Genomic DNA, 26,907 nt, shown 5'->3' with positions numbered 1-26,907 from the left:
CAGACTCTAACCCAGCAGACAGGTGGAGGCTTCCTGTACCATAGACTTTTCAGGCCCTCAAGCTACACACAACAATTGTTCAACATTTTTTTAAAAATTGTAAAATAAAAAAACAACCCAAACATTAAAATCGCATTGTTCATTATTCTTAGGATAAAATGAAAGAAAAAGAAAGTATGTCTATCACATCTAGAAAACATACAGGAAAAGCAGAGAAAATGGGAACAATGTTAAAGGACTATGTAGTATCATCTACATAGCTTGGAACTACAACTACAAAGTTTTTGGACTACAACTCCCCAAAATATTTCTGCCAGATGGGCCATGATGACTGTGTGATTCTAAGAGCAGTAGTTTCAGAAAAGTAATTTTCTCAATAATTGATGTTCAATGAATTTTATTACAAAGCACCACTACAATGAACAAAGGATTATAGTGATTCACAGTGCCTTTGATATTGTCTTGAAGAACAATAAGGTGAGGCTGGAAAAAATAAAATAAAGTGGAGTTGGGTAGGAACCACCTAGTGGGGATTTTTCTCCATTGTTTATCCCAATGAGAGCTTCTCTTGGTAGCCCCGTTTTCCCTATCCCACCCCACAGCCCTTGACTTCTGTGTGGTTACTAAACTGTAGAGTCACAAACAGCAATGCCTTGGTATCTTCATTAGAAGGCTTTCAGCTCTTTTAAAGCTTACTTCACAGTGTTTTTTTAATTTTGTTTTCCTTTTAAAGTGTAATTGCCTGCGATTTTTGTAATTGCTCCAAACTCTGTAATTACAGAAACTACTTTTCCTAGTGGGAGAATGGTATAAGAACTGCCAAATCATGGAGTGATAGAAAAGCTTGAAATGTACACAAGGTACAAATGGAAGATATTTTACATATTTTGTTATAAAGTAATGGAAGTAGAATATGTAAGTATATTTCAAGCTGCACAACCTGTTCTGTATTTGAATGGTTTCATGTAACCTTCTGCCTTCAGAATGCTTGCATGTTTGCTAGTAAGTGCATTTGCAATAATTATTGGAAATGCACTGAGCTGGACATGTTGTTGATTTAAAAAAGGTTTTCACAGCATTTATTTTTTCTGAACGCCATATCTCAAAAGAACTTCACACTACCTCTTAATGCTTTTAAATTGTTTTGCTCTTGCATGTAGTTTTATTACACACACTTCTAAAGTCAGGGAAGGTCACAGTCAAAATGTTGGTAATATTTTATTCTGACTAACCTTACAATCTGACAGTCACAAATAACCCCCATTAAATTCAGTGGGATTTACTCACCGGTAAATCTATATAGGCCCACACCCTAGTAATTTTTCTTTTTCTTTATTGCTGAAAGAGAGTGAGACTCCAGTCTTCTGGCATCTACATACACAACAGCTCTTTCTTTTTCTGTACAATTGCTCCTGATTCCTGTATTAGTGTATTTCATGCTCCCCATTTTTTAATCCCAGACACATTTTCTGAGACTCACTAAGACCACAAACCACAAACAAAACCCTGTGATAGGTTCACTTTAGGTTCGACATAGGTCAGACACAACTTGAAGGCACACAACAACAACAACAACAACAACAACAACAACAACAGTAAGAACCATACTGGATATGTGCCATGGGATACCGGGTATATTTCTTTTTCTACTTTACACCATAATCCTTAGCAATGAACAAACAAATTAGCAAGCAAGTCCCATTGAACATGGTGGGGTTTACAGTAAACATGCACAGAATATGCTGAAAGCTTTTAACTTCATAAATAACAGTGGACACTTGCTGTGCTGCATGAAGTGTGAGCTTGAACTTTGATTTGTCACTGGCAGCTAAATGTCCTGTATTGAAATGCAACCTAGCCAACAGATTATGATGGGCTGCATTAAAAATCCGAGTTAATAATAGGGAAAGCAGAATTTTGAAATTCAGTTCAGAAGCAAAATTAGTCATATGAGAGAAGTTCATTTTAAGCCCTTTCCCACCTGCTTGGAATGGCAGCGGGTGGGATGGAGGGTTGTAAAAAAACAGAAGTGATAAATGCTCTTTCTATTTTCATATTTCTCAGTTATCATGCATAAATACCAATTTGTTGAGAGAAAGTGGCTTGTATTATATCTGGAATCCCTTTCCTCAATTGCTTTTCTATAAAACACACATTTTACCCCTTTCCTGCCAATTGCTCTATTCCACCATTATTACAGTGCAGTGGGGAAGAGTACTTAGAAAGGGGAGACTAATGTGAAAGGTGCTGTTAAGCTATTTTCTTTAAAAATAGCTAAACATGGGGGAGTCATAATATGCTCTTTGCAGAGTTGCAAATCTCAAGAAAACCCTCTAGTAGTAGCAATAGCAATAGCAGCAACTCCTTGCAATATATGCTGCCCTTTCCCCAACCCACTCCCATTACCATATCATCCTGAACACTCCACTCTTATTTCAGAAACTAAGGAGATTAATACTTGGCTGGGAGATCAACAGAGAATGTCAGGAGTTTGCAGTAATTGTTGTCAGTCTGACTTGACAATATTGAGAGAGAGATAATTAGTTATTTAACTCTGTATATAGCAGCTTGCTATGTTCCACCAGCAAGTTATGCCCTCTTCAATTGCTCCATACTTTCCCCCTGATAGTGTAGCCAGATCAGTTAGTCACTTCTTTTAGTTTTTGCTCTACTCCTCTATCCCAAGAGTTGACTGGGCACTACTTGAGGTTAACCTGTCACTGATGTGACGTGAAGAAGAGAATAGCATCCAAGAGTGTACCTATCTGCTGCTTCCTTCCTCATTTTATCAAGTGATCACTGGGAGGGGAAATTGACAGATGGGCAATCCCTGGCATTTCCCCCTCCACTTGTTCCTAAATCTATGGTCTTAGGCACATTGGTTTCTTTCTTATCCTTGGGTCACTTCTGACATCATCAAGAAAGTAGCTGATTTATTCCCTTTGTATAAGGAAGGGTAACCATGAAGGTGATTCGTCCCCATTAATGACAGATGGTGTATGCTCATGCAATGGAACCAGTTTTGGGGGCTCTTGTAACTACATATGAATTGGCTCTTTTGTTAATCCCCTTTCCTATGCTTTGATGGAGATGATAAAAAAGTTATTTTAATTAGTTTTCAGAGTAATTATTCCTGGTTTTAGTGAGAGCCAGAGTGGCATAGTGGTTTGAACACTGGACTACAACTCTGGAAACCAAGGTTCACTTCCCACTCAGCTATGAAACCACTGGGTGACCTTGGGCAAGTCACATGCTCTCAGCCTCAGGGGAAGGCAATGACAAACCTCCTCAACAGATCTGGCCAAGAAAACCCCACAATAGGTTCGCCTTAGGGATGCCATAAATTGAAACGACATGAAGGCACACAACACAAAACACACACACTCATTGGTGGTTTGACCTCACATTGCACTAGCCAATTGTGCTCTGCATGTTTACTCAGAAGTAACTCCTGTTGAATTCTGTGGAGCTTACTCAGAGATAAATTGGCCTAGGATTACAGCCTAAATCTGTGGATAAATTTTCAGTAAAATACACTTCTGTGATGCATTTTGACACAACTATGGCAACTACTAGGTAATCACATTAGATTTTCAGCTGATGAGATTTACTCTTGAATTGACATTATGTTAATCCCTTTTAGACATTTATTCTGAGTAGGAAACATTTATGAAGGAGATGGTGACTACATGGTAAAAATGAAATATTTTCATTCTAACATTTGAGGTACACCAGCAAAGCGGGAACAATTGAGTCAGATTCAGATGCCATGATGCTGTAATTCCCCTGTGAACATGCATATATCTAAAAGAAATATAAGTAAAGGACTAGTGTCACATGGAAAGCCAGTGTGGGATAGTAGTTTGAGCACTGCGCTACAACTCTGGAGACCAGGGTTTGAATCCCCATTCAGCCATGGAAACCCATTGAGTAACCTTTAGACAAGACACACTCTCCTCCTTAGAAGAAAACAAAGACTAACCACCTCTGAACAAATCTTGCCAAGAAAACCCCATGATAGATTCGTTTTAGGATTATCATAACTCAGAAATAACTGGAAAACACACACAAAACAACAACAACAATAACAAGTTGTGGTTTTATTTTTAGGGAGTAAAATATAAGCAACAACTTTTTTATTTTTTAAAAAATATGTGCAGTTTGTTCTCTTTGTATGACTAGGGCAAGGTATTTTGTAGGGAGAGGGGAAAGAAGGGGAGAAGAAAAGACTAAAACTCTGTCTGAACCATGACTATCTCAGCAAGCAAATTATCAAATAACCACCATTTGTACATAGATAAGTTGTGTTTCTACTTCTTGAGCCTTTTTGCCACCAATAATAGACAAATCCCTTCTTTTCTTAATTGCATGGACATTGGGCTCGGTGGGTGGGAGAGATACCATCTCCAGCAGCTAATTAGCCTGAGGCCTTTGCTGTTTTCAGCTGTAAATGAAAGATTTAGGGCCAGCTTCATCCCTGTGTTCTTGACACTACAGCATCTACATTTCTCAGTTCATCATGCTTCCTCATTTTACATGTTTCGGCAGAGAAACCTTCATATCTGATTGTTTTGGAAGCACAATACAGCTCTTCAGACTGTATGAAAGTTCCTTGAATATTTAACTGAACCTTGATACAGATGAAACTTCTGATCATATGGCGATGGATTCATATGCATGGCCGGGAGATCACACTCATACACACACACACACACACACACACACACACACACACACACTTATTGTGAAGTTTTCCAAATGACAACATAAACTCTCATAATCTTCCAATGAAAGGCAAGATCTTGAAGGTTTCCAGAACATCATGTTTGCAAATGTATTAGCTATCTAATGATCTTACTGCAAGCTGCCAAAGGATTTATTTATGCTAATTCAATTAATATTGCTTTTCATAAGCTTCTGCTAAAAGATATTTACTTGCCACTGTTAGAAATATTTATTCGATCCCAAATAATGAAATTATCTTAATGATAATTCACTGTCTATTGATAAGAGTCTAATCATAGATCTAAATATCAGTGCATAGCTCTAAATGCACTGTCTGTGTTTTCTCAGTAAAGCCTATAATCCTTTGTTTCTTTCTGACAAATGGTTTGCCCAATATTATGTGGGAAACTAATTAGAATTAGGAACACTTCTCTGTTGGCATTTTCAAATTGTATGTTCACTTTGTATCGACACGAAACATTTTCCCTTTCTGAAGGAGATGAGTCTCTCATTCAGCATAGCACTTAAGCCTTTATGTAACAATGGCTGAGCCCTGGAGAAACAACAGCTCCCAGAGTCTAGGTAAAAATATTTTCAAAACTACTGTACTGAATGATTGGGGAATTAATTTCAAGTATAGATTTAATGTACAAAATGTCATTTTAAACAGCTCTCAAACATTTTTCTCCTTATTTTGTTAAGCAAACCAGCAAGAATATATGCTACAAGCAGCCACAATTACTAAGAAAATGGCTATACCCAAGAAGTCAGTCATTACAACTCAAACTATCTAGCAATTTATTTTTCTGCAGTCATGGATATGGTTAGCTCTTCAATATGATCCCCCAAATTCCTTTAAATGTTATGCCATTGAGTGGAAGTTACTTCTGTATGTACGTATCTTATGCCATAACTTTTACTGTGTAGAATAGATCCCCTCTTCCACTGGGTGGGGTGGCAATTTCATGGCAACTACTCATATAATTAATCCTACCTATCTGGTTACAAGCCTTTAGTCAAGGATGGACAGTTTGTCACATGTGGCACACCATGGCAATTTTTCAGTTCCTCCCATTTTTCATGTGCTCTCAAAAACATGCCACCAACATCCAACTGCAACATGGGAATTCCTCATTAAAACAAGTCTAATCTGCAAGGCTGTTTTGCAACATGTCACAAAAAGCAATTTGCAACAAAATGCATCCTGATGATATAAAAACAGCATTAAGAACAAAAGAACACAAAAACAGTCATATTAGATCAGGTGGATTGGTTGCAACATTTAATTCTCAACCCTAAGACCTAATGTGATAGAGGAAAAACGTACACTTGCTAAATGCAATGCCTTCAATGGACAATACTTGAGTTGCGGTCTCTGCTAGGCAAAAGGAGCAGTATTGGTGAAGTTGCTCACCCTTGTTTTAAATGTTATTATAGTCCAAGTCCATGGAAAACTGATACCAGAGCTTGTTGGTAGGTTTATAGGTACTCAGACAAGCTGGACAGCACAGAGGGTGCACATTGAAGGCATATCAAGCTTCATTGATTTTTTAAAAAGTACTTTACTGTATTTCAGACAAGTAACTAGGGAAGTAAAATCTACATACACATTAGTACTTTTAGGACCTAATGGTGCATGAATAATGATCAGTCTTAGCCCTGTCATGTCAATATCTTTTGATGAAGGTAAAAATGTAAAACGATACAACTGAGCCCATCACACATCTCATTTTTTCCTCAAAAATAACAATCTTACTTCCTTTACATGTCTACAAAAGGATATGCTTGCCCCACACCCAGCATAATTTAATATAATATAATCATTAATGGAAATTACATTCATAGCATTTTAAAATTATGTTAAAATAACATTTAATTGACAGTAATTATTTTAAAATTTTAAAAGTGTCTCTTGTGCATGTCTCCCGCTTCGGGGAAGAAGCATTTATGTTGTCAGCAGAACACCATTTCTGCATATTTTATTAATAAAATTTGTTTTTGTCTCCCCCCCCCCACCGTGATAAGCAATTAAGCTGAATTTTAAACAGTATCACATTTATCTTCTTGAACTTTTCAATCTACAGTGAAATAATAATAATAATAATAATAATAATAATAATAAAAATTTTGTGGGGTTTTCGGGCTATGTGGCCATGTTCTAGAAGAGTTTCTTTCAGCCACAGATGCTGGCGAAATGACAGGAAGAAACTCTTTTAGAACACGGCCATTTAGCCTGAAAACCGCACAAAAAACTATGGATGCCAGCCATGAAAGCCTTCAACTCCATATAATAATAAATTATTTGTATCCCACCTCTCCAACAGGATTGAGGTGGCTTACAATAGTAATCAAATATAGTGTGCCCTTGCTTTACGCGGGGGATCCGTTCTGGACTCCTCCATGTAAAGAAATTCTGCCTATGCTTGAGCCCCATTTAAACGAATGGGACTCGTGCACGCGGCGGCAGGGTGGCACGGCAGCACGCATGTGCACCATGGGTGCACACTCCATTAGTCCCTATGGGACGTGCCACCCCTTCCTCCCCGTGTGACTTTCAACATATGCTGAAAGCCGCATAAAGCATACAATATAAAAATAAATCCCATTATCCCTCCTTCCTAAAACAACACCTTAATAATTTTTACATGACAATAATAAAATAAATAAAATGCCATTTAAATTATTAAGATAGTCAGAAACAGGGAGACACTGGCAATTCTCCTGCCAGTGGCAACTGTCCACCAGGAACAGCAGACATCTCAGTAGAGTGTCTCTCTTACCATTACTCTTGTGAGATATTCTACACCTATCCCAAGCCATCAACTCTTGTAGGACTCTGTAACTCAAACTTCCTTCAACTTTCAGTTCTTATAATATTCTGCTCTCTCTTATTCTACAGAATAAATTCAGTAACATTTTGGAAAGTACATTTTTTTACTGCTTGTTAATTAGCTAGCAGTGTCTCAAAGGTATGCCTTATTTTAATGAATTTTAGCTTGTTTGTGGGGACCAGCTTTTATTATGCAATCATTATTCATTAGTTATTTGCTTCTTTATGAACCCTTTATGCCAACCAAGCTTGTTGGCTACTCACACCTTTCCTGTAGCAAGCCTAGAGCCATTATTTTAAAAATCAAAGACAGATCTCGTTGCAATTAGTAAAACATGAATTTATATATAGTTAGTGTTTAGTTACCTGTTTCTGGAACATTTGTCATGTCATTAATTTGATAAATGGTTAACACATGGGGGCAGGGGAGGAGAGCTGAAACCAATCGTGATTCCATTTTATGATAAAATTCATCTACTGACTTTGGGATCCCCTGTATCCATTGCTCCCCATGTGATTCTGAAAATATCACCTTGATGAACCTTTCAGAACTTGACTAATTATTTCAAGCAACTATGACTGAGGGTGTCAAATTAAGTGTTATTTAAGTTTATAAATATGAAGACTAGTGTTCATTAGAGCTGTACAATCTCAGTCTTACTAGATAACCACTTAAATTTTAATCAGTCAAAAGATTAGAAGCATTATTAATAGCAGAGCTTTGCTTTTGCTTCACTGTATAATTTCCCTGCACATGAGGCTAGCAGGCCCAGGGAGAATTATTTCTTTTTTTTTAAAGTACTGCACATGTTAATAATGTCCCAATATCCTTTACGCACCTTTGTATGCACTGTATGGAAAGCCATATTAGTGATATGACAAACATCAGTATGACAAAGCCCTCTGATCTAATATACTGCAGTGACAATGATTTAATGCTTTGGAGAGATTGCATAATTGCCTGCAACTGAAAATGTCTTACTGGTCACAGTTTGAGGAAATAAACAAAGGTATAAGAAATCTCCCTTTAACCTTATACTGGAGGCTGCCTTGACAAATGTGGGCTAGCTAAAATGTCATGAGCCTGGTATATGTTTGTAGATACTAATTTCTTTAAAGGCATGTCCACGAAAGCAACATCGTAGTTGGGTAGAAAGATAGGCACAAGCACACCATTGCTCAAGATTTGTAAGTCTCTCTGCTTTCAGATAAGAGGAATGGGTGCTCATTTCTCCTATTTAAATAAATAGAAACCAATGTGTCCAAGGACCAAAGCAGATTCTGTACTATATGCAGGCCCAAATAGCACTCATGCATTTATTTCCTTTGCAAAATAAACAATCTTTCATTGGTAAAATAAACAAATCAGATATTGAGGGTAAAGCACAATATACCATGTCTTCTCACTCCTTTCCCTCTATGTTCACCTGTGGCTGCTAATAATGTAGAGCAAAAGAAGGAACAACAAGAGAACTCTGACTTTGGGATACTGGTAATCTTTATGACAAAGGTGGGCAAAAGTACCCCATGGACCACACTGGCCAATGCTTAATATGGTGCAATTGCTCCAGGCCCTCACTATCTAGGGGCACAGTGCTGGCAAATAAAGCAACCACTTGTTTCTTCTTCTTCCCAGGTCACAAGCTGTGAAAGCAAGTAATCAGGAACTCTCAGGGGAAGGGGAGAAACTAAGACACAGTGGTGATCAGAGAAATGGCTGAGAGGCTACTCAGGAGAAAAAAATACAATTGTGCTGTAGGCCTGCTAAGAGAGCAAGTTGGTGGAATGAACACATGCTTGCCCAAGCTGAGAGCTCTTAGGTGATGGAGAGGAGGTAAGGGGATGATCACATGGTTGTTAAATCATCCATAAACCACAAGGGTGTGATTGCCAGTTGTGCTCCCCCCCCCCCCCCGTGATTAAATCGTCATGGACACATCCTGTCATTAAAGCTTTCGTGGAACAGCTATTTCTCTGCATAACAGGAAGTTCATGACAATTTAATCAAAGGGGAAAAGCACAACCAACAATCACACCCTCATGCTTTACAGATGATTTAGCAACCTTTCAGATATGGTAAACCTCCATGTGATAATCCTCTAAGACACCACACTCTTGAAATATGTGGTCAGGAAGCTGCTCAGACAGAGGGAGTTAATGTGTGCTTGTCTATCTCTCTGTGTCTGAACATACGTGAGTAAATGAGAAGGGTATTGGATACTGATGTTTGTATAACTGTATGTGAGTGTGAGAGAGGTGGAAGTGTATTTATGTAAGAAGATTAGATTCTGCCTGTACCAGTACAACATACCATTTAACGATATTCATATTGACTCAGAAGTAACTCCCAGTGAGTGTAGTGGGCCTTACACCATGTAAATGTGTATCTCATTGCAGCTTAAGTGATACTTCATAAAAGGCTGTTGTAAAAGTGTTAATTTCTGTATGATAGCCATGTTTCTTTCTAATTACACACACACACACACACACTCATCCCATGGATTGTTTTTGGAGCAAATGGTATTGCTCTTTATTTCTCTCCACACACACCCTTTTATTTTTAACAACAATAGATAAAATAACTTGTTAAGTAGAGAAAGGTGCAGAGTGCAATTGGTTCATGGTCACCTCATGGGCTTTATGGAGAAACTGGAATTAGAACCTGCCTATGTCATCTATGACTCTATGGAATCCTAGAATTATAACACTGGAAGAAATTCCAGGGATTATCTAATCCAACCTCCTGCCAGTATCAAAATCTAAAGCTATGACCTGGCTCAAAAGAGGATGCCCTGCAAGAACTGAATCCTCACATTTAAACAAAACAAAACAAAACAAAAAACTCTTGGGTGTGCCCTTCTGTTGCTCAGCTACATCTGTTAGAAGTGTGTGTGTGTGTGTGTGTGTGTGTGTGTGTGTCCCTGTTTTCATCTGTGTAATTTTGGAGAGTATGAAGAATGGATGGGATCAGGCTATTTGTCTGACTGAAGTTAATTGCCTGAGAAATGAACATCAAAGTTTTTGAGCTGCTGTCTATTCTACTCTATATTTTACCTATTGTTAATTCATTCATTTAATTTCTATGCCACCATTTTTTAGAATTACATGTGGAAACGGACCTCCTCCTCCTCCTCCTTCTTATTGGGTTTCCTTCAGGGCTTCAATCAACTTGATGTAGCCCTGCTGGTTGTGTCCTGGAAGTGTGGCTTGCTTCCACTTTTGGCTTGCTTCTACTACCAAATCCATTTTGTTTGTTTGTTTGTTTTTTCTGGTTGGAGGGAGTAGGAAATGGTGGTCTGGGGGCATTAAGGGAGTGCTTGGGGAGTCAGTAGAATGATGTGACTTCTCCAGACTGTTGCACTGAGGCTCTTCTGTGAAGAAAGACCTGGAATGCATGCATTAGGATCTTAATATCTCCGATGAAGATATTAAGTGGCCATAGCCTATGAATCCAAATGTAGAAATCCTTTGTGGAATATTTTATCTCTTTGGCTGCCTAAGTTGATGGAATTCAGAAATGACATTTCTTCCCAAGCCGCTGAATCCATTCAGTTGGATATTCTAGCAGGTATGAAAATTAATGGAAGAAAGTCACCCTATGTGTGAAAAACATGAAATGAAAAATAAATATCTGCATGTAGCCATTTTCTGGCATGAGTGATGTAATGTGAATACCTTCCTTTCTCTTTATGTCAGTGAGCCAAAGAGATCAGAAGTGAAACAATCTTTCATTGCATTGCTATGCACACTTGCATTTCTGCTGAGATGTGACATTCATTTTCCATTCTTTCCTTTCTCATAATAGTTTTTGAAAATTTACAAAATATGTCATGGAACAATCTTCCTTGTGCTGCCTTGTTTGTTCCAAGAACTTGATTCTTCATGTCAATTGAAGCAACACAAATATCATGTTCAGAAAGTTGCTGCCAAAATGCCTTCTCCTAGTCTGAGGGGGGGGGGATAGTTAACTATTCTGGAGTCTTTGGGTAGCATTGGCAAGGTTTGGTGTCACCCACGTGGGTCCATACAAGCTCACACATCTTGCCCACACATGGAACTGAAAGCAGAATCATATATTTGTCAAAACAAAGATTCACAGCACTATTCAGGTATTATCTCATCTAATTTACATAAAATGTGCAGACAAAAATGTGTTAGATCCACACTGTCTGTCACTACTCTCATTATGTGGAGACTGACTGTCTGGGAAGGATATCTTTCTCTCTTTTTTATATATATTCATATGTCTAGAGTGAATAGAGTGGGATGGGTTGAGGGATAGTGCACCAACCCACTGGTTCTCAAACAGCGGGGGGGGGGGAACCACAGGGAGGGCACAAGAGCTGCTCAAGGGGGGCATGAGACTTGGAGGCTCTGACCCCCATCTTCCTCCTCTTCTTCTTCCTACACTTTTTAAGTGTGAAATTTATGCATGTCTTGAGTTAAATATTGAATTTACTTAAAGAAAACTGTTCTAATTTGAACAATGTTATTTCTTTATAAAATATTAAAATATGAATATGTATGAATGTGCAAATGAGCATATGCACACTTAAAAAACAAAATATTTTTATCCATATACTACATCAAGTGGGTGTGTGTGTGTGACATCCACAAGTAGATGTAAAGGGAGATAACAAAGGTAAAAAGCTTGAGTACCACTGCACTAACCTGTTCACGTGCTTACATAACCTTAAAAATACTAAAATTTCATTTCCTGAATTAGATCAATATAGATATGGCCTATGCTTTCCTCTCATTCAGTCGCAATGTTTTCTAAGCTCTTTCAAAATAAACTAGCTCAAATATATTGCAAATTACTCTTCTGTTGGTTTAGACTCTAGAGTATCACTCTAATCTCAGTATTAAAACCAATTAGATTGACACTGCATATTAAATTTACTTTAAAAAAACTGCCACGGAAATGCCACCAACAAACATACAAGACATTTCTGCTTCGATCAATGGCTTTTTGGAATGTTCAGGAGAAAACAACAGCAACAACAAAAAACTGCCCATCCTCCCTGGGTAAAGCACAAAGGTCTCATACTGGGAAGTCTGGAAGATCTGATGCACTGGAAGGTGTGCAAAACTTCACTTCCAAATAGTTCATCTTTATTAAGGTCATAGACCAGCACAGGTTAAAGAAAAAAAAAAGGGGGGGGGAATACAGTAAAAGAAGCTAATGGTAAAAAACAAACAAACCAAGGTACAAGATAAAAAAAAACCAAGTTAAAAAAAACAAAGTAAACACAGAGGTTAAAAACTGTTTAAAATATCCTTTTAAAATCCAGTTAGGCAGGGCAAGATTAATACTAGCCTACTGGAGAGGTCATTGCCAGATAGATTTTAAACACAGCTGTACAAAGTTTGGCAACATTATGTTATATCCAGATTGTTGTCAGAAAGCAGTAAAGAACTGTAAAATTGAATGGTGTGTCCTTGATGTTTAAACAATAGAGGTGAGGTAAGGCTGAGGTGGATGTCCCTGTAGTATGAGCACTAGAGTAGTAGGTGCTCTGTTGTTTCTATTTGGCCAGACACTTCCAAATATGAAATTATAAAGGAAGCACAGGCTTCCTAAATAATACTAATATATGTATAAAAGCAAATTAAACTGAAATCAATTTAATTTTATTTAAAGTCATATGTCCCCCGCCCAAAAAAAAAAAATCATGCAAAGGCATAAATCTTCTTCAGAAATTATTTTCTCCATGTTTCCAAAGAACGCATGGCAGCAGACGAAGATTCTCCCAACACCTCCATCATCCTCATTCCTAACCTATATACACTGCCCAGAAGGTTGGAAGAGGGAATCTACCTACAATGTGTCTTTCTCCCAGTTGGATGTCCCAGTCAGGACACAAACTGAGGGAGACCCAGTGGTTAATGAATGGGGGCAAGGCCAGTAAGTGCGACTCTCTAATCCCCTTCATGCTTTCTTTAATATTATGTAGAGGAATATTCATCACTTACAATTTCCCTGCCAGTTAGTGAAAATTGCATGACAAAAGCAGTTGAACATTTTTACACCTGAGAGCAGATCTAAGAATCCTATGAAATCAGGATATTAAATAACTTGCAAGCCAGGGTTGTTTTTGTTTTTAATCAAACTGTATCCTACCAAGTCTCCATAGTCTGCAAATCTAATACAGTCAGCCCACTATTTTGTTTTTACCTGAAATAACACTTTTCTTGGAATCTGTAGGTTAACCAATGCAACAGTGTGATCAACGTCCACCAGAAGGTGACCACAGAACAACACTGGAGGACCCACAAATGCCTAGAAAAGTGTTTTCTCTAAGCATCTGTAGATTCTCCAGCATGAGTCTATGGTTAACTTCCAGCAGACGATAACCATAGAATCACACTGGAGGACCTACAGATGCCTAGAGAGAACTTATTTTTGTTTGTTTCAGGGTTTTTTCCCCTTTCTTTTAGTTGCAGGGTCAAATACAGTACATTCAGCCCTTCTTATACATGGGTTTTATTTAACATGGATTCAAGCATACACAGTTTGAAAATGTTCCAAAAAAGTATTAATTTCAAATATCAAACCTTGATTTTCCATTTTTTATAAGGGACACCATTTTGCTATGTCATTTTATTTAATTGGACTTGAGCATACACAGATTTTGTTATCCACGGAGGATCTTGTAACCAAACCCCAGCATATAACAAGGGTCCACTGTAATCCACAAATAATCAAATCCATGAATGGTTAACCAACATATGCAGAGGATTGACTGTAGATGACAGCAGAACAAGACTGCCAGTGAAATACAGCCAAACTAACTTATTCAGAATTCTAGCACCAAAAGCCTAAATCTAATATGACAATTGTGGTAGTATGGGCTTTCTTCCTCCCCTTTGCAGTGTTCTCTGGCACTAAAATACTGTTCCAGAGGGGCTTACCAACTCCCTGCAGTAATTTCTTTTCAGGAAGAAGGTCGCAGTAGGAAAGGAATACCTCCTATTTCTGTTGGATTTCATTGTTCTGTTAGCAAACGTCAAACACACGGTACAATCACAGGGGTATTTTCACATCAAAGTGTTTGCCCTTAATAATAAACAAACCACAGACTGCAAACAAAGTATTTCTGCTAACACTATGGCTAACCTTTTAAAAATGTTATTATGCTGGAGACAGAAATGTATATGTATTCAACTTATGATAGGAATAAGACCTTTGCCAGATTTTTCTCTTGATGGCTCTACATGATATAGCAGAGACTAAGGTATATCTCCAACATTTAATCACTTAGCATTCCAAGAACAAGCCCAGCTTCATGAATAAGCCAGCTTCATGACACCTGGGATGAAATTAACATTTGCCTACTAACCACACTTAAAGTTGATCACAGTGCCGGTGCCTTGTTGCTACACTATGCTTGAGCAGGTGATAGCAGCAAAGCGGGGGAGTAATACACTATTGCTCAAAGCAGGAAAGTTTTGTCTGCCTGCATTCAGCATCACTACACAACTCTGGGACATATGTACAAACAGGGCTCTGGCCACTTTGTCCAAGTTCCACTGATTCTGTGGTTAGCTGACAATGGTAGGGAAATATCCTGATCTGCTCTTGAAGGGAAACACCCCACCAGAGAAGAAGAGGGGAATACATTAGCCCTGGGTGAGGGTACGGTACTCTCATAATGCTAAATCAATCAAACCAATATGCATAATATTAATGGTACTTGGGTCTTCCTAATTCCCTGTGTGGTGAATTTACTTTGAAAGCTCTAAGGGTTATATATGCTGTGTTACATATTCTATATAAACTACTGGTGGCTTCCATTTCAGTGTGCCCAGCGAATCTGCTCTGAGTTTTAGTCTAAACCATGGTTAATGTGCTTAACATTAACTCCCAAATAATTTCAGCATCTTGGGTAGTTCCATTAATGTTCAAACTCAAACTGAACTTATTTGGAGAGAGTTCTTGATAAAAGTTTAGACTAATAACCGGAAAGGGATTCAGTGCTACGTTGACACAGAAGTCACCAGAAGCTGCCAGAATAAATTGCTCACAAAATCATTCATCTGACAATATAATCATTTTTTTAAACACTCTATCACAGAATAAGTGTTGATGTGTGGTTTAAGTAGAATGAAGATATGTGATGGTGAACTGTACGTTCACAAAGAGGAGGAGAAAATGAAAGATTTTAGTTGAAAGTAGTCAAGATTTTTTTAAAAAAAAATACCTGGTGATAGAGAAAGAAAACGGGAAGTGGAATGGCAAATTGTTAAGACATTTGTGACCCATGACATAAGATGTAAGGGCTCTAACTCAGGATTGGTGAAAGTGGGGCCCATAGGCCTATAGAGCCCATGGACCCACTATTGTGATCCTGAATGCCACCCAACAAGTACAATCCGTGGGCTTTTTTCCCACTCAAAAACACTGTCACCTTCTTTTTTCCCCAATCATTGCCCCTGCTGAGTTTTTCATTTTCTAGTGGAAGACAATTCATTGAGTTGCTAAAAGCTTCAATTAGAAGATGCTTCAGCTGTTTACAAATCTGGTGGTCTGGGGATGCCCTAAAAGTCAGGATAAACAGAAAGCATTGTGACAATGTTTAAGAAAGAATCGTTGGATGCTGCACTGCATTGTAATTCAGAAGCACTCTTAACAGAAGCAGTCTTCACAACATTTTCCCCTAATATATTAAAGATAAAAACAAGGAAAGTCAAATATTCACTGGATTGCTGTTGTACTATTAATCAACGGTTACCATTTAACTAGGTAGTATTCATTTCCGCTAACCATTGGTATGACTCATTTTCATCCCCACAAGAACAGTTTACCTGAATATAGGAGTGGGACAAAATATAGAATGGTCCTGTAGAAAAATCTCCAGATATTCTTTCCAATTATTCAGCTGCATGGACACCATTCACATATACCCTGGTTGCTAAAACTTTTTATTCTCTGAGTCAAAGTTCCATCATTTAATAAGTGTTCTGGCAGAAATGAAAGGTGCCCACACTTTCAGATTTTGTAAAGCTTTTCCCTATTGGCCTCATGATCTATGTTCCTATTTCAATAAGTGTAGGATATGACTCACTGTAACCATTATTTCCCAATTCTTTCTCTATGATGAAGTTGAAAGGATTGAATTTGGGGCAGTGAGCTGCTGACTTCTATACCCCAAAGGACATGTTGTCCTTTGTCCAATATTTCCTTAAAAAATATTTAAACCCGCTTCCCCTTAAGCATATTTTTAAAGAAAGTAAATTTAAAAATATTTCTTGTAGGCTCCAGAATCTTTATACTGTTGCAATTTTTCTTGAATATTAGACTGAATGAAATATTCCAATTTTAAGGGGGAAACCTTCAAGAAGATCAACTGAGATCCTCAAAATCCTGTTGTGTGTGAAATTAGTTGTATACACAATCTTCACAATTTTGTGTCTCTGTGCTCCATACCCCAAACCAACAGTTGTAAACATTTTAGCTCAATAAGCATACAACAGAGTAAAGCTGGGACGGGTCTTTTTTGTGTTCTTGTTGTTGTTAGCTGCCCTCGAGTCGGTTCCGACTCCAAGAATGCCTATCTTCCACTACCTTGCCCAGATCCTGCAAACCCTTGCTCCTAATCCCCCTGATTGAGTCTATCCATCTGGTTTGTGGTCTTCCTCTCTTTCTTTTACCCTCTAGCTTTCTTAACATTATTGTTTTTTTCTAGTGATCTGTGCATTCTCATTATGTGGCCCAATTACAATGGTCTCAACTTGATCATCTATGCTTCTAAGAAGAGCCCTGATCTGACCTGTTCAAGAACCCATTTGTTTGTCTTCTTGGCTGTCCATGGTATCCTAAGTACTCTTCTCCAGCACCACATTTCAAATGAGTTGATTTTCTTTCTGTCTGCTTCCTTCACTATCCAGCTCTCACATCCGTACATGGTAATTGGGAATACAATGGCCTGGGTGCTTAGTTGTACTGTATGTCTTTGCTCTTCAGTATCATTTCCAGTTCTTTCATAGCTGCCCTTTCCATTCCTAGTCTTCGCATTATTTCTTGACTGCAGCCTTCATTCAGGTCAATGTTTGATCCTAGATATGGGAATTCTTTAACTATTTCCATTTCCTCGTTGTCTAGATTGAATTTGTGTAATTCTTCTGTGGTCATTATTTTTGGCCCGTTACAGACCGCCCAAAAGGGGCAGTCTTGGGCCACTGCCGGTTGCAGTGCGGAGGAGCTGCAGCAGCCAAACCGCACGACTCCTCCGCGCTGCAAAAAAGGAGTGCAGAAATCACACTTCTTCCGGCAACCCGGAAGAGCCGCCGCAAGTGCCAAAGCGTGCACTCACGACGGCTCTTCCGGGTTTAGACGTCCGGACGCTGCGCATCCGTTACGTCAAGATGGCCGCGCCCATCTGTATAGGGCGCCGCCATCTTGCCGTACGGAATACGCGCGAGGGGCAAGGCGCGTCCGGAAGCGCCACCCCTCGCACGTATTCCTGGCGCAACGACGGCGCCGCTTAGGCCCGTCTGTAAGGCGCCTTTGTTCAGCATCAGACTGGCCTTTGCACTTTCATTTTTGACCTTCCTTATTAACTGTTCCTATTCCTGAATGTCTTCTGCTAATATGATGGAGTCATCTCCATATCTTAGGTTGTTAATGTTGCTTCTTCCTATCTTCACTCTTCCTTTTTCTGATTTTAATTCTGCTTTTCTTATGATGTTTTCAGTATATAAGTTAAACAAGTCAGGTGATAGGATGTAGCCTTGCCTGACTCCTTTTCCTATTAGGGACCACTCTGTTTCCCCCAAATTCTGTTTTGACTGTGGCCTCTTGTCCTTAGTACAGATTCCTCATCAGGACTATCAGATGTAGTTAGCTTTTCATGATCTGTACAATCCAATGCTTTACTATAGTTTATGAAATACAAGCTGATTATTTGGTAATTCTTTGGTGTACTCCATTGGCCATCATATGTTTGCAATGTGGTCCTTAGTGCCCCTTCCTTTTCTGAATCCTGCTAGCATTTCTGGGATTTCTCTCTCTATGTATGGTTGGAGTCTATGCTGCTGAATTTTGAGCATCATTTTGCTTGCATGTGAAATTAGTGCTATTGTCCTATAGCTGCTGCAGTCTTTTGTATCTCCTTTCTTGTGGATTGGTATGTATATTGAGCATTTCAGTCTGTTGACCACCACTTTGTTTTTCATATTTGTTGGCATATTTCAGTTAGCACTAAAGTTGCATCTGTCTGGAGGCACTGTAGCAGTTCAATTGGGATACCATCTGTTCCTGTGATTTATTTTTCCCCATTTCCTTTATTGCAGATTTCACTTCACTTCTTAGAATTTGGGGTTCATCTTCATTTGGCTCCTCATTCCAAATATAATCCATTCCCTCATCTCTTCTGTGTATTGCCTCCAGCATCTTTTTATTTCTTCTTGTTCCTGTATTATGATCTTTTTTTCTTTCACAGAGCATCCCTGTCCTCGATTTGAGCTTTGCTTTAATTTCTTTGATTTTTTGGTAGCAGTCTCTTGTTCTTCCTTTTTCATTGTTTTCTTCTATTTCTCTGCATTAATCATTGTAGTATTTCTCCTTATTCCTGTATGTCAGACGTTGGGCAGTTGTGTTCATAGTTTTGACTTTGTTCTTATCTTCCTTTGTTTTTGCTTTTCTACTTTTTTATTGCATGAAGTGTTTCATCTGTCATCCATTGTTTCTTATCTTTTTTTTTTGGCCACTTTTAGTGTTTTCTCACATTTGTCCTTACTTACATCTTTGACTTCTGTCCACAGTTCTTCAGGTTCTCGATCAATTATACTCAATAGTTCAAATTTATTTCTTATATTGTCCTTGAATTCATCTGAAATGTTATTCAGGTCACATTTTGGTATAATTATGGCTTTTTGCTTTCTTCGACAATTTAACTCTGATTTTTGTTATGAGAAGTTCTGGTCTGGTTTTGGACACAAGGATCAAGTTTATCCATCTTTTACTTCCAATTATGTAGTCTATCTGGTTTTTGTTTTTACCATCTGGTGATGTCCAGATGTATAGTCTCCTATCTAGTTGTATGAAGCAAGTCTTTGTAATGAATAGATTATTGGCCTCACAGAATTCTATCAGATGCTCTCTTGCTTTATTTCTTGTTCCTAATCCAGATCTTCCTACTGTTTTTGAATCTTCTTTGTTGCCAACTTTAGCATTCAACTCTCCAATGATTAGTTTGAAATCTTGTGATGGTATGTTGTCTATTTCTTCTTGGACTGCATCATAGAATCTCTCAATTTCCTCTTCATCTGTATCTGTGGTTGGTGCATATACCTGGATTATTGTGATGTTTATAGGTTTACCCTGAAGCCTTATTGATAATATATGGTTTGATTTTGAATTATATCCTATGAGTGCTCTATTTTTCCATGTACTTGAATTTTGATAACAATGGAATGAAGTCTGAAGATGGGCATATAATTTCTAATGTGGCCCCATTAGAGACTGATGAGTGGGTGGGCTGCTGGCCTGTTAGGGATATACTTTAAAATTTGCTATTGGGTATCATAAAGGTGAATAGGGCTAGACACATAGTTTTGTGAGATATTTAGCCTTCTCTATAAGAGAACTCTGGTGTCACAACAAGCCACAAATCCCAGGATTCCATAGAACTGAGTCATGGTAGTTAAAGCAGTGTCAAACTACATACTTTCTGAAGTGCAGATGTAACCATAGTGCTTCAGATTCTATTAAGATGGGTGCATATTAGGATTACAGATAGATAAATCTGTCGATTTTGTATTTTTCCAGTTACTCATTTCCTATCAATGTTTACACAACATGTCATTATGCTTAGTTTGAGACAAAGCAACCACTCCCTTTAGTTGAAGAAATCATGTTTTGTGGGCTTCAGATGAGCTGTGATCATGAAAACACAAAGGAGTGTACTTAGGAAAAAGAGTCTCTTCCTTTGTTGTTCCTGTGGGTTTTTTTATTTTTATTTTTATTTATTTATTTGTTGTTTTTTGTTTTGTTTTTGTTTTTTTGCTTGAATCATGCCAAACAATGCTAGTTCTTCAATAAAAAGTGTACTTGAAACTTTGGAGCTTATCACATGAGGGAGGTAAATCACAATTACAGTTGGATAATAGAATATTTGGCTGGGATTTATCATATGACATAATTCCTCTTCTGTTGTTCTCCTGGTGAGAAATCCTTGAGAATTTTTTTTTTACAAACACACAAAACTTGTTACTAACCTCATTGCCTGCTACTGTTCTGCTACACTTTCCAATGCAAAAAATTAATTCTCCTTTTTGCTGATTTTGGGTGGTCAGGTGGTGTTCTTTGGGTATGCTTTCAGTGAAGCTTAAGTGCCCATTCCTTACATTCCTCTACTGGGAAACTTCAGTCTACCTCCAGTGATCAGGTGAGAAGGAGAAGGGGTAGAAATTTCAATTTTATTTCCTTTCAATTTGAGATTGCAAGGTAACTGAGAAACTTATTTTTTGTCTATTGGGAAAAAAAATGGGGCTTGTCAGAAAAGCCAAGAAGGCAAAACTGTGCTCATTGGCCAACTGGAGTAGCCCAATTTCAGAGTCTTTTTCTGCCTCTGTCGACTTTATCACACTGCTTATATATCCTGGCTTACCTCTTCTGAAATGAAGTCTAATTTGGACTTCAGCCGGGTCCTATTGCAAGGATTTTGCTGCAGAAGCTACTGGGCGAGTCTAGCCTGGCTGCAGCCTGTGTCTCAGGCGTACTTTGGCAGCCTCATTTTGAAACTGGGAGCTTTCAAAAAATGACCACAAAAAGTGCACCAGGGAGCCAGGCTGCAGTTGGGATGGAACCGCCCAGCAGCTTTGGCAGCAAAATCCTTGCAAAAGGACCCAGCTGCAGTCCGAATTATTTTTCAGTTTGGAAGAGGTAAGCCAGGCTACCACAGTGTGCTAAGGTCCTGTATCTCTCTCATACACACACACATTTACTGGGAAATGTATGTGGAAGAAGGTTGAGAGACTTATTTTTCTGTACTTGTGATTAAAAAATGCCTTTAAAAAATTAAAACAGTTTTCATTGTATTAATATTTCTTTTTTATATGGGGAGGAAGGGACATCTCTATCGGTGCAATATCTCCTAAGGAAAAAAAAGAGGGAAATAAGAAAAATGCAAACTGCCTTAAATTTACAATCTTATTGGAAAGCCTTCTTCATTTTTCAGGAAGATATCTGAGGCTGGCAGTACTGAGTACTGGTCACTTTAGGAGTCTCAAAGTCTCAACTCCAGGCAGCTGAAGTTTAAGTGCTATTTGTCACACATTCTTATCCTATTAATGAAAATGTACAAATTGGCTTTGTGACCGACTGGCAAATGATAAATTTTCCATCCTGACTTAAAAGGTAAACAGCCTGTCAAGAGCTGTCAGAGTCACTACCAAGGAAATAGTCACAGCACAAACTCTGACATGTACACTGTTTATAAGACTGAAAACAAGTATATAATACATTTCTCAAATTCCATTCTCAGTCATGACAGATAGCAAAGCAAACATTTAACAACATAGGGCAATATTCTTCTATTACCACTCTATTATTCTTCCCTGTCAAAGGGTACTTCACACATTGAAGTAGACAGCCAAAATATGTCAGGCTGGACCCGAACCAGGTTTTTTTGGGGGGCCATGAATAGAAGTTATTCCATTCATGGAGTGAAAATACTGACACCAACCTTAAACTATACTCCTTAAACAAGTACACTCATCTAAAGTCCCAACCCTAAACAGCAGCAAATTTAGATTTCCTGCTTTATAAAGTATGAGGCAGTAACCATGGATCTGGTCTTCTCAAGCAAATGAGATACCAGTCTCAGTCTTTGGGGAGGAAGTGGTATATATAATTCAAATAAATAAATAAAGTTCATATCTTTTATGGCAGTGTGTTCAGATTTCTTAAATTCACACTTTTATAGGAGCTAGCTGTAGCTGCAAGTTGTATCCCCAGTTTGGCAACCTTGAAAAATTATGGCCAGAATCCTCTACTGTGAATGCATAACCTAGAGTTGCATACTGGTGACTGTTTCATATTAATGATCACTTGTTTCACTAGTTTGGGGCTATGTAGGGACCATGGAACTCCAGTTTGTTTTCCTGTTGACTGGGAAGTACCTGGCTGATGATTCCATGACTGATCTCTGGAAATTGCAACAGAGGTACTTCTTCTGCCTGTAACACTGGAGAGTAGGATTGTCATTAAGCTGCTTCCCAATCAACAGGGAACAGATCCCTGTTGATCACAAGCAGCTGCATCCCAGTAAGTGGATATTGTGGGGATTGGGTCAGGATTCACTGTGCAGGATCATAACTATGAAATTTATGAATTTATAAATCTCCAACAAGATTCTGGGCAATATATATTTCTTTTTTAAAAAAAATTGTCTTTTCATAGAAATTTGTTAATTTATTGGGGTTATGAATCTAGACATTTACATTTACTTTGTAATTGTAATTGTAATTATTTTAATGAACTATTGGAGATAACATATATCATATTTTAAAAAGCCAGTGTTTTTTATACTGTTTATATTCCCAGCTTCATTATACAGTCACTCCTCAGTTTTCTCAGACTTGAAGTCCATGTTTCTCACCTGTTTATGGGCAGCAAACAGAGGGGGACAAAATGGGGTGTGTGTCACCACTGAAGCCAATGGGGCTTGAATATAGGCAGATTTCCATTTTTGCAAGGGGGGAATCCGGAACAGATTTCCCGTGAAAACGGAGGGGCGACTGCACTGTTATTTTACACTTTACATTATACATGGACAGATCCGTTTCTCTCAACAACAAAAAATCTCTCTTATGTTGTAGATTAATAATAATTAGAGCCCAAACTTTATGACTTTTTTAATTCCTTATTTTTTACATTTGCATTGCTATTGCTATTGCATTTCTATGGCTCTGTCATATCCCACTGATCAAGTAAACATATCTTCTTTTATTGAAATAAGCATGATTAATTTATGATATACCCTCTATAAAATCAGGAGCTATACTATTTTTAGCCTCGTATAGGAAGTACTTGATGCCCTTCATTATATTTATTTCCTTCCCCTCTATCTTGTGTACTTCTGCTGTAATGACTCTGCATTGACTCTAATGACTCTGCAATGACTCTAATGATCTTCTCAGGTGCCACCCAAACCAGATCGAGTGATTACCAAAATAAGGCAAGCAAACAAAAACGCCGGTGATACAAAAACAATGCAGGGTTATGAGGCTAATCCAAAAATAGCTTATGTCCCTTCGGCTCATAATGTAATCTTCCTGACTGCTAAGTGTACTGTATATGTTGGTTCCTGAAATATTCAAGGCACTCTCCCACAGACCTTCAAATTCAACTTCCTAGGCTGGCATTTGGTTTTATCTTGCCCCTAGGGGGTGAATAAAGAAAAAAAACATACTCGGCACAACTTGTAAATGCAGACTGGAAGAGGAGATAAATTGTCCTTTCCTGTAAAAACAGGGCCTCAGCTGTGTGGCCATGCAGGGGCAGTTTCTGATCTTTCCTTGGAATAGACCAAACATCCTTTTCATAAAAACTAGAGGTAGGCTGCCAAAGAATGGCAGATATAAGAATGATTACATAAGATGCCACACTTGCTTAGGACCTTTTAGCTTACTAGGCTGACTAATAATTGTCCACTATGCTAACTACAAACACGTGTCACTATTATCAATATGTTCTCTGGAGATTTCTCTGAAGATGAAAACAGGAAGCACAAATGTTTGTGAAACGTCAGAAATAAACTCTTCCAGAACATGGCCACATAGCCCGAAAAACCCACAAAAAATATAATACCATATATTCTCGACTATAAATCAACTTAATGTCCGGTGTATGTTGAGGGTAAAACTTAAGGGCATGTGACAAAGGACCTAAAGGCTGAAGCAAGGAAAACAATGTCAAACAACTTACAAAATTGCAGCAGGCACAACTGTTTGTGCTCATCCTAAAGGCTGGATGGATGAAAGAATAGAAGGGAGGGGGGTCCATTCTTCCAGGGCAGATTATACTGTTGCTTTTCACCATGACATGGTTCCTTTCTTAATAAGAGTTGAAGTACAGTACTTACATTGACCAGTGGATAAATTGACTCAAGTTTTTGGGGTCAATTTTTTGACTAAAATTTATAGACTCATACATGAATATTATAAAGCATGTTATATTCATTTTGAGGTTAGGGCTCACTACCATCCTCACAATTCTATCGACACATTTACTTCCTCAGTTACTGATATTTTATTATTTGTTAATTCCTTTTGTGCTTCACTTTTTAAACAATAAAATCTGCTCAAGGCAGCGTTGGTAACAGAAATAAGGAGATGTCCAAGACTGCAGCTCCTACTGAGAAAAGTAAGCTACTTCAGAGAGGAGGAATACCAACATAACTAATACTCTGGTATTCTTGGTACCCCCCCCCCCAAAAAAAAAAAGCAGGCAATATAGTCATATCTTCTCAGTTCACTTAGAAAGACTTAATGGTAACTCTGAGGAGAAATCTGTTGTTATTCTTGTTATTGCTATTGTTGTACCAAAGGTCTTGTTTATTGAACAACTTTCTTTTAAAACTAGAGACAATTATAGCAATCCACTTATTACTTGGCTATATATATATATGGTCTGGCTTCATACTGTTTCCTTGTGAAAACATTCAGTAATGCTGAATTTTAACAGATTACTTTCAATTCTCTTTTAGATCAAGGTAAACACAACAAAAAGCCAAGAGTGGGGGAGAAGAATAAGCTGCTGCTAAAATCAGTGAGAACAAAAATACTGAAAAATCTTCCTTCTTAACCACTTTTCTTAGAAATAATCACCCTAAGTTGCTGCCTCATTTAGCATTCCATTTCTATGCAGAATATTTCATAATCACTTTAATTTTGAAACTGAAGAGCTACAGCTATTTAAAGTTAATGTACTGTCTTGATTGAAGCAGACTGTAACTTGAGCAGTCTTGATTTTACAAGGCTGCTTCAGCTGAGGCATCTTACAAAAAATGGCCTGTGGCAATGCAGAGAACCTAGCATTATATGCTAGACCTGTGAAGAACGGGTGCAGTACCAATCTTAGGATGCCCTGGCATACCTCTATGAAACATCAGGTTTGCCTTTGTGTTGATGAGACAGAAAGAGAGAACTACATCCATGAATGCCCAAGTTTGGTCCTCCGGGTGTTTTGGACATCAGCTCCCAGAAACCCTGACCATTTTGAGCAACAGTCAGGAATTCTGGGAACCAAAGACCTAATAATCTGGATGGCAAAAAATTGGGAACCAGTGAGCTACATCAATAAGGAGCTCAGAACATGGGCTAGAATAGCATGAGCTGAGCCCATGCTATCCTGGCCCAGGTGCTCACCCAAATTGGTCCCTGAGTCAGCACAAGAACAGGCATGTGTTTACATGCCTATCCCTGTGCCACCCTGGGACCCACTACCTGCTCTCCTTACCCTGTCACCATGTCTCATGCAGAGCCTGGCTGTACCAATGTGGCCAAGCACCATGTTTCCACATCAGACATGGTGAGAGGAGTCTTCACAATAGGAGCAATGGCACAGCAAGGTAAGGCATGTGGGGGGCCATTTAATCAGCCAGAGTTTGTTGTAGAATTTCCAGGAAACACTTCTGCAAAGCAAGGGTCAAATTGACCCAGGATAAAGCCTGTTTGCCCCAGAATCAAGCTGGACCCACCAGATCTCTGACTAGTCTGCCAGGATCTGAATCAATCCTGGCTCAGGGGTTTGGCTCGCATCACCGAAATAGAACAATGTGAGGCCAGGGGGAACACAAGCCTTTGGTACATGTGGAGAGCCCATAACTAGATGTTGATTCATTCCAATTTGTAATCTCAAATTTAAACCTTCATAGCACTGCTATTCCTAAACTACAGATGTCTATTGTTATTATTATTATTATTAACCTTTATTTATAAAGTGCTGTAAATTTACACAGCGCTGTACATACAATCTTTTAGTCTACCTACTGCTTGTTGCCCACCTGCTCCCTAGCATGTTGTTATCCACTCTTTGTTCTTTTTGTGTGCATTGCATTGTGTTGTACACCTGAAAAGAACATAATAAAGTTTTCACATACAACCCCCCTAAACTTCCCATTCCTCATCATTGGCAATGCTTGCTGTTTTCAAGCAGGACTTAGGGATGAGACCATTCCTTCTGGGCAATTACAATGCTTCTTGATTTTTCCCAAGACTGTCAGTTGTACTACAAGTTACAACCATGAAACTAGACAAATCTTTACTGAAACTTACACTCCATATGCAAAGGGACTAACAACACCACATTATACTGTTATAGCATTATTCTCCCATTTTTACTG

The 26,907-nt window shown here is 38.4% G+C and overlaps 1 protein-coding gene across 1 annotated transcript in view; it reads right to left on the bottom strand.

Moving 5' to 3' along the window:
- The window catches only part of LOC149313891 (low-density lipoprotein receptor-related protein 1B-like), a 734,124-nt gene that overhangs the window by 670,489 nt on the left and 36,728 nt on the right, over positions 1–26,907 (bottom strand). The window contains exons 2-3 of the mRNA XM_089523040.1: positions 19,559–19,850; positions 19,297–19,455 (exon numbers count right to left, since the gene is read on the bottom strand). Coding sequence (XP_089379166.1) covers positions 19,297–19,455; positions 19,559–19,850 — 451 coding nt within the window. The remainder of the gene's footprint in view (positions 1–19,296; positions 19,456–19,558; positions 19,851–26,907) is intronic.

The sequence above is a fragment of the Sceloporus occidentalis genome, unplaced genomic scaffold (assembly GCF_023333645.1).
Source record: "Sceloporus occidentalis isolate IW3139 unplaced genomic scaffold, rSceOcc1.0.p SCAF_4, whole genome shotgun sequence".
Taxonomy (NCBI): Eukaryota; Metazoa; Chordata; class Lepidosauria; order Squamata; family Phrynosomatidae; genus Sceloporus; species Sceloporus occidentalis.
This window is presented reverse-complemented; position numbering and strand designations above follow the sequence as displayed.